The sequence below is a fragment of the Alligator sinensis genome, unplaced genomic scaffold (genome assembly GCF_000455745.1).
Source record: "Alligator sinensis unplaced genomic scaffold, ASM45574v1 scaffold469_2, whole genome shotgun sequence".
NCBI classification, from domain to species: Eukaryota; Metazoa; Chordata; order Crocodylia; family Alligatoridae; genus Alligator; species Alligator sinensis.
The window spans coordinates 169,926-179,876 of NW_005842988.1; the positions used below are offsets into that span (position 1 = coordinate 169,926).

Here is a 9,951-nt window from a genome sequence, read left to right on the forward strand (position 1 = left end):
GCAGGAGCCAGGGCAGCCCTGAGCACGGCCGCAGGCAGGACTCGCCCCCACGTACTCACACTTGTCCAGGGAGCAGGCCCAGCCTGTGCCCGCGGCACCGCCCTCCACGTGCCACATCTGAGGGGAGAGATCCTTGTTCCAGCCCGGGCCTGGCGCAGGGCCCTCCCGCCCCGCGTGTGCCCGGCCTCGTGCTCACCTGTAGGCACTGCCCCGACTGCACGTCCTGTCGCAGGTGCTGCTCCAGGAGCCCGGGGGCAGCAGTGTCCTGCCAAGGAGACCCAGGGTGAGTCCGGCCCCTGGGCACAACCCGGCAGGGCAGGGGGCCCGGGGCTGGCCAGGGCAGCTTACCATGCTGGTGGAGCTGGTGAGTGGGACACAGGTGCCCCGCTCCACAGCGCAGAGGGTCGTGCTGCCCAGGGGGTCTGCGGTCTCCACGAGGAGCAGGTCGGCCGGGCGGGCAGGCAGGGTGCCTGGGAACAGAGGACAAACGAGCATTCACGGGCACAGGGCAGCAAGCTGCCCCCGGGGCCCTCAGCTCTGCCTCAGGTTTCCTATGGGGCCAGAGCCCCTCCACCAGCCCCCCCAGGAATGGCCCCAGGAGCTCCCCCAGGCAGGCTCCGCGCCATCCCGGGGCGGTACTCACCCTCCTGCAGACACTGTGTGAGTCGGACCTGCCCCTCGCTCCTCACCTGGCAGAGAGAGGGGTCAGCAGGAGTGGGCGGCAGACCTCAGCCGCAAAGGGGGCTGGCCTGGAGCCCTGCGGAGGCTCTTACCTGGATGCAGAGGTTCGGGTGAGGCTGCAGTGCGTCCAGCTCCTGTAACCCCTGAGAGGGGAGGGGGCAGCGTCACGTGTGTCCCCAGCCACGCAGGGCCTAGCTCTGTGCCACTGGGCGCCCGCGGCAAGCACCCTCCCACCCCCTTGCAGGGCGCTCTGCTCCAAGGAGAGATGCTGTCCCTGCCCAGCGCTATCCGTCCTCCACCCTCCTGCTTTGCCCCCAGCCGCCCAGCTCCCCCCGGCAGGCAGACCCACTCACGGGCAGGGTGGCCTGGCGCAGCTGAGGCAGCGCGGTGCAGGGCCCGGCGGGGTCTGGTCGCCAGCAGGGCATGAGCTCGGCTGAGATGTCACACGGCGCAGATATCTTGTAGCTCAGCGTCCCCTTGTTGACACGCAACTTCAGCTGGGTCTGCGCCCACAGCCGGGCCCACGCAGCAGTGTCTGCAGGGAAGGAGTGGGGGGGTCTGGGCAGCAGCCATGCATCTGGTCTGCCCGCCTGCCCACCCCCTGCCCACATGAGGCGCCTCTTGGGGCCTCCAACCTGGCCCCAGCCCTGCTGGGCATCCCTGGAGCCCCTTTAGCCAAGCCACACCCTCCTCAGTGCTGGTCCAGCTGTCCCTACCATTTGAGAAGGGGCACAGGATGGTCCTGGGCGGGTCAGGGATCTCGGGCCAGACCTAGGAGAGAAGCAGGGCAGGAGGAGAGCCCCCTGCCCAGCAGCACCCCCTGCCAGCCCCATGCCCCTGGTGCCCCCTGCCAGTGCCACTCAGCTGGGCCTACCTGCAGGCAGACGCAGGGCAGCATGTGGGCCTCGGGCAGGCTGTAGTTCTGGGGTGCACTCTGCACCCAGGAACGAGACACTGGTCACTGACAAACCGGGCCCAGCCAGCCCCGGCCCCTGCGGGCAGCACAGCCCCAGGGACAGGGCACCCCAGGGCTGTGCTGGTGGAGGAGCTGGGCCTGGAACATGGGAGTCCAGCTGCCCGCTGCTCCCTGCCTTAACTGCTGGGCCACTGCTGCCCAGGGAGGGCCCAGGGCCCAGCCCGCACTCACCAGCATGGTCCTGTTGCTGAGGTTGGTGCACCCCTGGGTCTGGTTGCGATAGACCCACAGCGTGTAGTTCAGCCACGCAGGGACGGCCACTGGCACCTCCACTTGCAGCTGCACCACTGCCTCCGTTGGTCTCGGGGACACCTGCAGCCTGGGCACTGCAGGCACAGAGAGTGAAGCTGGGACCCCCGCCCCACGCCGCCCTCCAGGGACCCCTGGCCCCGCTTGCTGGCGTGGAGCTGTCTGTCTGCCCAATGGTCCCTCTACCCAGGCTCCTCTAGCTCCTGTGGATGCCAGGGAGCAGGGTGGGCAGTTCCCTAAGCACCTACCTTGGCACAACTGCATGGCATCCTGCACTGCCGGCCAGGAGCAGCCTGCAGGGAGGAAGTGCAGGTCAGCAGGGCTGGCAGCCAAGGGGGAGGGGCTGGCTGTCCAGGGGGATGGGGCACTCACTTGGCATGTGGTGGGTTTTGTTCAGCACCTCGTGGTAGAGGGGCTGCGTGTAGGACATGACGAGCACCTTCGCCTGCAGGGGAGCCTCGAAGCAGTGGAACCGCAAGGAACCCTGGGGAGTGGACAGGCGTCCGGCGGGGTCACACAGCACCCACCTTGCCCCTCCCAGCACCTGTGCCCTGCGGTGGGAGCAGAGTGCCTGGTTCCCAGCACGGTGCTGCAACCCCTGGGCCCTGCCACCTACCACAGTGCGGCCAGGGTGCGTGATGGCCCTGTGCAGCTGGACCTCGATGGCGGCGCAGCGGGAGGATGATGGGCTCTGGGCCGAAAGCACCAGCCAGCCCCGCAAGGCTCCTGTGGGGAGAGGGGGCAACAGGAGCGGGGCAGCACAGAGTCCCCGGCAGGGCTGGGCAGGGCCTGGCCACGGGGCACTTACCACCATCCCTGGGGTGCAGAGGGGCTGCTCCAGGCGTGTCTCTGGTGCCATCAGCTGCCACCTCCTGGGGCCCTGCAACAGCAGCGGCCATTTGCGAACTCCCCACGAGCACCTGTGCCCCCCAGCTCACCCAACCTGGCCAAGGGAGTTGCTGCCCGACCAGCCCTGTTCCACCCAGGGCCTTGCCATGCACCTCCTCGAGGGCATGGCCCCCTTCCCCCTGGGCTGCGGGGCAAAGCCCGAGCATGGCCCCCCACACACCCCTGGCCTGGCCCTCACCCAGCACAGTCAGGTGCAGGTCCACGCGGAGGCAGGCAGAGCAGGCGCGGCCATGCCCGCAGCGCAGCTCCGGCTCTGTTTGCAGCTGCGTGGGCACCAGCACGGGGCCGCGAGGCTGCACCTGGGTGCCAGGGCTGCACAGCACGTCGGCCTCTGTGGGGGTGGAGAGGGGGCCTGTACCGCCGGGCACTGGAGCAAGCCGTGAGCCCTGCCCCGGGCTGCTGGGGCAGCACCCTGCAGCCAGGCAGCATGCCCGGGTCACCGGCCGGGTTGGGGGACACTCACCCAGCAGCTGGCAGGACAGGCCCTGCAGGGAGAAGGCAGAGGTCAGAGCCCAGCCCCTGTCCCCACGCAAGCCCCCCTGCCAGCTCCTGCCCCCACCCCACAGCACCTCGCCACCCACCGCAGCCCTGCCCCGCAGCAGCCCTGCCAGGACCCCTGTCCGTCCACGGGTGCCGCATAGGGCCGCAGGCGGCAGTGGGAGCCCTTGTGGGTGGCCTGGCTCTGCCCTGCTGCCTGGCTGGTCCCCAGAGCTGGCCCCAGCCCCAGGCAGGGCCCAGGCGTCACTGCCACTGTGGCTTGTGGAGCGGTGCCAGCACTGCCAGGCTGCAGGTTTGTTGACTAAGCTGAGCAAACAGCTGCGCGGGGGCCCTGCCGGCTGGGGGAGGGCCAAGGTGGCAGGCTGGCAGCGAGGGCAGGCCCACCTGGAACCAGCCCAGTGAGCGCAGTGCCCGGTGCCACGTCCCAGCCTGGCCCTTGAGGGCACCGGGGGCCCGGCAGCCCCTGCACGCACCTGGGAGCAGCTGACAGAGGGCCAGGCTGTGCGGGGCTCCACGACAGGCAGCAGTGCCAGGAGCAGCCCCAGGAGCAGTGCCTGCATCGCCAGGTCCCACTGCCTCAGAACCAGCCCTGGGGCCTGCGCCACCCCACCATGGCCCTGCCGGCCACAGGGGCAGCCCCGGGCCGGGGGCCTGGCTGGGCCCGTGGCGCAGAACTGGCTTGGGGCGGCCGGCTCTCAGCCTCAGCGCCTGGGCCTGTGGCACGGCCGGCCTGCGCACGTCCGGCCTGCCTGTCTGTCCCTCCCAGTCCCGGCTCCCTTCCCCTTCCCCTTCCCCTTCCCGGGAAGCAGGTCAGAGGGCAGGTGTGTTCCCAGCTTCCTGCTGCACCTGGGTCCTAGCGCAGGCACCGGCGAGGCGGGGCCTGGCTGCTCCGAGCTGCGGCCTGGCAGCACCCAGGGGCCCCGCGGACTGAGCTGGGGGGTCTGGCACGGCTGCCCGGTGCCCGCGCTGGCTAAAGCTGCGGGGCCCCGAGCCCCTGGCCCTGGCCCGTCTCCAGGCAGCTCTGCTCACCAGGATGCGGCTGCTGGGACTCCTGCCTGGGGCACCTGGCTGGACTGGAGCTGTCCGCGCTGGCGAACATGCCAAGCCCAGACATGGCAGGGTCGAGCACCAGGTCGCAGCTGCGTCAGGGCTAGGGCTGCTGGGCCCACCAGGCTCCCCACAGACACTCGGGCCCATGCCCGGGCTCCCTGGCCTGGTCACTGCTCTTCCCCCCAGCCCCCAGGGCAAGGCTGCGAGCCAGCACTCAGGCGGGTGCCCTGGAGCTCTCCCAGCCCCCACCGCCTCCCAGGAGGGCCGAGGCCAGGCTGTGTGGGGATCCTGGCAGCCCCTGGGGATGGCATCACTGCCCTGGGCTCGGCCTGGCTGCACCCGGGCCCCAGCCAGAGCCCTTGGAGGTCCGGGCACCCAGGCAGTTGCCTGCTGCCCCCCCGCAGCTTCCCAGCGCAGGGGCCTGCGTGTCCAGCTCCCCCATGCGGCGTTTCTCGGCCTGGAGACAGCCTTGTCGCTTGCTCAGCCCCGGCCGCAGGGCTGGGGAGCTTCGGGGCTGCTTGCAACCCCGGCTCCCAGGGCTGCCCTGCAGCAACCCACGCCCCCAGGCCCTCCCCTGCTCAGTCCCCCTGGACAGCCACACCTGCCAAACGCCCATGGGGCCTGTGCCCTCATCCTCGTGGCCCTCCTCGTGCCACATGGGCAGCCCCACTGCGCCCCCCGCGCATCTGGCCCCATGGATGAGCCAGGCCCTCTGTACTTCACAGGCTCTTTTATTCAGTCCACGGGTCACCCCGGCCTGGCCCCATGGGCACAGCTCGGAGGTGCCCGCTCTGCCCAGCCCCGGCAGGTGGAAGCCAAGCAGCACCTGCCCCGTTAGGGCAGACTCCTGCCCCGCAGCAGCCCCTGCCTCTGCCACATCTGTCCTCCTCCAAGGCACCAAGGACGAGCCAAGAGCTGCCATCTCCATCCTCGCAGCCCAGGGTCCCGGCTCTTGGCACGCCCTGGCTGGCAGGGCGCACCGTCTCCGGCACCTGGGTTCCCCGGGCAGCCACACCGGCCCCGAGCAGTTCCCATCTGGTGACTTGCAGCTCATCCACGACCTCGCAGCTAAGTGCAGGGCTCCAAGGCAGCCTGGCCCTGGCCCCAGTCTCCCAGGCTAGGACCTTGGCTCTCCGTGCGGCACCAGGCCCGGCCCGCGGGCACGTCCTGCAGGGGCTCTCAGGAGCCGCCGAGTCTCCACGGGACTGCAGGTGCTGCCTTGGGCTGCAGCTGGCGGCACAGCTCCAAGTGGCCCCGCAGGCCCTGGCTCACCTCGGACGCGAGCAGCTGGCACACCAGGGCCTTGGCGCCCGCCTGGAGCCAGCCGTGGGGCAGGGGCCTGCCCTGCAGCACTCCGGCCAGGCTGGGAAGCTCCTGCGGCAGGCGGTAGCAGGGCAGGGGGCGCAGGGCCCGTGGCACGTCCCGGCGACTGCACAGCTCGCTGAAGTAGGCCAGCACCCAGTCCCCTGGGGCCCCGGCCCCTGGCACCTGCTGCAGCTCACCCAGCAGACAGCCCATGGCTGCGCTGAAGAGGTCGGGGGGCTCGCAGCCCCTGGCACCTGCCCTCCAGAGGCGGTAGAGCCGGGCGCTGCCACGACTCCAGAGCAACAGCACGGTGCCGCGCTCACGGCCCACGTGCTCACGCTGGGCGTGCAGCCAGGGCAGCGCACCCAGCTGGCCCACGTGCCGCGTGTCCCACAGGTCCAGCCGCACGTCGCAGCCCAGCCCTGCGTGCAGCAGGTCGGCCAAGGCGCACACCAGGCGCCGGTGCTGCTCCGAGTCGGGCGAGTACACCAGCAGCACGGGCCGCTGCCCTGGGGCCACTGCGGGATGGACAAACAGTGGCTCAGAGCCTCTTCAGGTATGCAGTCTCGCCCCAGCCCCGGCCCTGGCTCCAGACGCAGGTGGAAGGTCAGGGCGCCCAAGCTGTCGCCCATCTGCCCCAGTCCCTGGTTCCGTGCTTGCCTCCGTAGCTGCCTCCCACTCTGCCCCTGCTCCCAGGAAGCCCTGGCCCCTGGCACCCGCACGGACCCAGGACCCCACCTGGTGCCCGTTCCTCACCTGGGGGCAGCTTGCAGAGGCGACGACAGCTCCACAGCAGCACAGCAGCCAGCAGCACCAGTGCCAGCACCAGCCCCAGTGCCAAGAGCCCGAAGCGCCTGTGAGAGACTGAGATGACTGGTGGATGAGAGGAGTCCACGGTGCCATCCCCAGGCCCCCCCCTTCCCTGCACTCACCATCTGGGCATAGGAGCTGTTTTCGGGCAAACCGCACATCCGAGCGCCACACCTGGGGGCACAGAGAGCGCTGGAGTTGGCACAGCATGGCCAGGTGCCAGGGTGAGGGGTACCCATGGCAGAAAGGGGTGGGGGAGGGATGGGGCCCTTACCAGCACGCAGCTGCCCAGGATCTGCACTGGCAGGAGCAGGACCAGCTCCCCGGGGCGCGAGCCCTCTGCCTGTGGGGAGAGGACGCATGGGACAAGCAGCCCCTGTCCTGGTCCCGCAGCCACCCCTTGCACTGCTTGCCCTTGCCCTGACAGGCAGGGCAGGACCCCCACCCTTGCACAGGGCACAGCACTCACGTGCGTGACAGTGTAGACAGGGGCCGCCGGGTCGCAGCGCCCTGCACGCTGTTGGCACAGGGCCGCGCTGAAGGCCGCTGGGATGCTGGAGGTGAAGTGCAGCAGTAGCTGCAGGGGCCAGAGGCTCATGGACACATTCCAGGCCGTGTCTGCAGGGACGAGGCATGGAGACATTGCCTGCGGCGGCTACAACCGACCCTTTTGCACCTTGGGGCTCAGAGCTCCTATGCACAGAGCAGCCCCGACCCCAGCCCTGGCTCCGCTGCCAGGGGAGGGCAGCAGAGGCAGGCAGGCAGGGAAAACCCATGGCAGGAAGCCCCAAGCACCAGGAGCCACAGCCCCCGAGCCCTGCTCTGCCCGGACTCACCTTTCCGGTGTGGGCACTCCACATGGCTGCTGTTGGCATAGGAGAACTGGGGAGGACGGGGAGGTCAGCGAGAGCTCCACTGCAAGGTCCCCCCACCCCCCTCATGCTGCGCCTGGTCTGGCCTAGAGCCTCCCACAGCTCCAGCCCAGGCTGACGCTCAGCCCAAGGTCCCCTCCACCCTGCTCCACTGAGATGGGGCATCACAGCATGGGCCACCTGTCCCAAGCTGGGCACCTACAGACTGGCCCCAGAGGTGGCTGTGCTGGACAGGGGCTGTCAGGAGCAGCCAGCACCTCCTGCGGGCAGGGATGTGGAGGGGTGGGGGCAGCCTCTGTGGATGTGCCAGAAGTGGAGACCGGTGTGGGCTCACCTTGAAGCAGAGCTGTGGGTGCACGTCCACCTCCTCCAGGGTGTAGGTCTGGGCAGAACAGAGGGCATGTCAGGATGCAGCAGTCCTGCCTGCTCCCACCCACCCTGCCCTGTCCTGGGAACCTGCGCAGAGGGACTTCACAGCAGCTCCAGCCCGAGTCCCGTGCGCTGGGGGCTCCGAGGCTGCGTGCCCCTATGAGGCCAGGCTGGGCTGTCCCCACCCCTGCCCCAGCTGCAGCTGCAGGAAGCCAAGGGGGGCAGCCCCTCAGCTCCAAGGGCCGGGGCGTGTCACCCTGCAGCTGCAGGGCCCTGGAGAGCGCTGGGTGCAGGCTGGGTCTGGACCATGCTGCCCCCAGCCCGGCATTCACCTGCTCATCCTCGGCAGCTGTGGAGTTGGGGACGTCGTGACAGGCCGTGGGGCTGGCATCACGCTCTTTCCAGCACAGGGCGGCGGTGGCACGCAGCGGGCAGCGGGCGCTCAGCGCCATGGCCATCTGGTCTCGGCCGCTGGTGCTGTAGTCATGGAACTGCACTGACACCCACAGCTCAGCCCCATCTGCGGACACCGGCCGTGGCATCAGCCAGGGATACCAGCAGCCCCAAGACCCTGGCTACAGGCTGGCCCCACGGTCGTCTGGGCCAGACCCTCCAACTGCCCCAAGCAGAGCCACCCCCGTAGCCCCAGGACACTCACAGGCTGCTGGATGGTCCCGGAAGGGACAGCGCTTGGTGCGCAGGCCGTCACGGTGCAACCAGGAGGCCTGGGGGAGCAGGGAGGTCAGGTGCCACCACGGACTCTCTCCCCAGAGCCACAAGGCTGGCCCTTGCGCCCCATCCCCTGCCATGGCTGGGCCAGGAGCAGGAAGCCCTGGCTGGGCTCCTCCCCATGGACACAGACCCCCACGCGACTGGCCACCAAACCGCCCCTCTGGCTCCCCAGCTTCCCCACACCACCCCCAGTCCTGGCAGCCCCCGTCCTTCCTCCCCAGCTCCCCCCGGGGTGGCAAAGCCTGAGCCTGCCCACGCCCCGGCAGGGCACGCACCTCGATGCAGAGACAGGGCAGCAGGAACTCATAGGGCAGCACGGCACGATGGCCCCCGTGCACCAGCACCTGGGGGGAGGAGGGGAGCAGCATGAGGGCTGCAGTGCCTGAGCCGGCCTGGCCAGATGCTCCAGCCTGACGCGTGGAAGGCAGGGGGGCATTACCTGCTGGTGGAAGGGGCGGTGCAACTCCTCGCACTCCAGGGTTAGCTGGTGGCAGAGCCGAACCATCAGGGCAGGGCCCTCGGGCACTGACACTGCGATCGCCCGTGCTGCTGGGAGCCACTCGTAGGAGAACGTGGGGCCTGGAGACCGTGGGCATGGGGTGGGCATGTGCAGAGCCCTCCCCAGAGCTCTGCACCCACCCAGCACCCACCTGGGCTCATGACCAGCCCCAGGCAGGGCCCTGCCAGCCTGCAGCCCCTGCCGCTCCCAGCTGGGACCCCTGCCCTTACCTGCTGGCTCCGTGGCAACGAGGAGGGTTTGGTTGAGGCTCAGGCCCCGGTCAGGGACCGTGCCCAGCGAGACCAGGACACGGCGCCCGCTCTCCACAGGGTAGCAATCAAAGGCCCCGGGCCCCCAGTGCCCCCAGGGGGAGGGGGCGGCCTAGCAGCTGGGCACTCACCAGTGCGCTCCCTGCCACTTGCCGCCGTCGCCACACCTGCAGCCAGCCGGCCCGGTTAGAGCCCAGCTCCAGGAAATGCAGCTGCAGCCCCCGGACGCCCCCAAGGCCTGGGAGAGAGCGGGTGGGAGCCCTGGGTCACTGCCCCTGCCCCTGCCCCACAGGCCCCATGGAAGCGCCCCAGGTGTATCCTGCTGCCCAGGGACCGTGTCTGGTTGGGGCTGCGGGCCCTGCCCAGACCCGGGGCTCCTACCACGTTGCCGGGGCAGCTGTACCTGATGCGTGCAGGGCCAGGCGCACGCGTACGCAGGGCTGGCAGTCCTGCCGGTTTGGGCACAGCTGGGCCGTGCTCAAGGCCAGCGCTGGCGGGGGCAGGAGCGGCTCATTGGGCAGGCCCCGCTGGCACCGGGGCCGGGGCAGCGTGTGGTCCACTGCAGGGCGAGAGCATCGGGTGAGAGGTGCCAGGCTGCGGCCCCACGGGGCTGGGGTCGCCCCCACCGTCCCCACCCTCCCCCTCCCCGCACTCACCGCTGGCTCTGCAATCCTGTGGGAGGAAGGGGCACGTGTCAGGCGGGCCCGGCAGCAGGGGCGAGCCCCGCGCCGG

At 70.2% G+C, this 9,951-nt stretch overlaps 1 protein-coding gene across 1 annotated transcript in view; it reads right to left on the reverse strand.

Moving 5' to 3' along the window:
• Positions 1–4,254: 4,254 nt before the first annotated feature.
• Positions 4,255–9,951, reverse strand: part of IL17RE (interleukin 17 receptor E) — a 6,881-nt gene continuing 1,184 nt past the window's right edge. The window contains exons 2-16 of the mRNA XM_006036632.3: positions 9,876–9,949; positions 9,623–9,778; positions 9,339–9,457; positions 9,181–9,292; positions 8,891–9,030; positions 8,727–8,795; positions 8,378–8,444; positions 8,052–8,239; positions 7,685–7,732; positions 7,315–7,360; positions 6,948–7,096; positions 6,753–6,821; positions 6,601–6,652; positions 6,425–6,532; positions 4,255–6,186 (exon numbers count right to left, since the gene is read on the reverse strand). Of these exons, the coding sequence (XP_006036694.2) occupies positions 5,543–6,186; positions 6,425–6,532; positions 6,601–6,652; positions 6,753–6,821; positions 6,948–7,096; positions 7,315–7,360; positions 7,685–7,732; positions 8,052–8,239; positions 8,378–8,444; positions 8,727–8,795; positions 8,891–9,030; positions 9,181–9,292; positions 9,339–9,457; positions 9,623–9,778; positions 9,876–9,949 (2,041 nt within the window). The 3' untranslated portion in view covers positions 4,255–5,542. The remainder of the gene's footprint in view (positions 6,187–6,424; positions 6,533–6,600; positions 6,653–6,752; positions 6,822–6,947; positions 7,097–7,314; positions 7,361–7,684; positions 7,733–8,051; positions 8,240–8,377; positions 8,445–8,726; positions 8,796–8,890; positions 9,031–9,180; positions 9,293–9,338; positions 9,458–9,622; positions 9,779–9,875; positions 9,950–9,951) is intronic.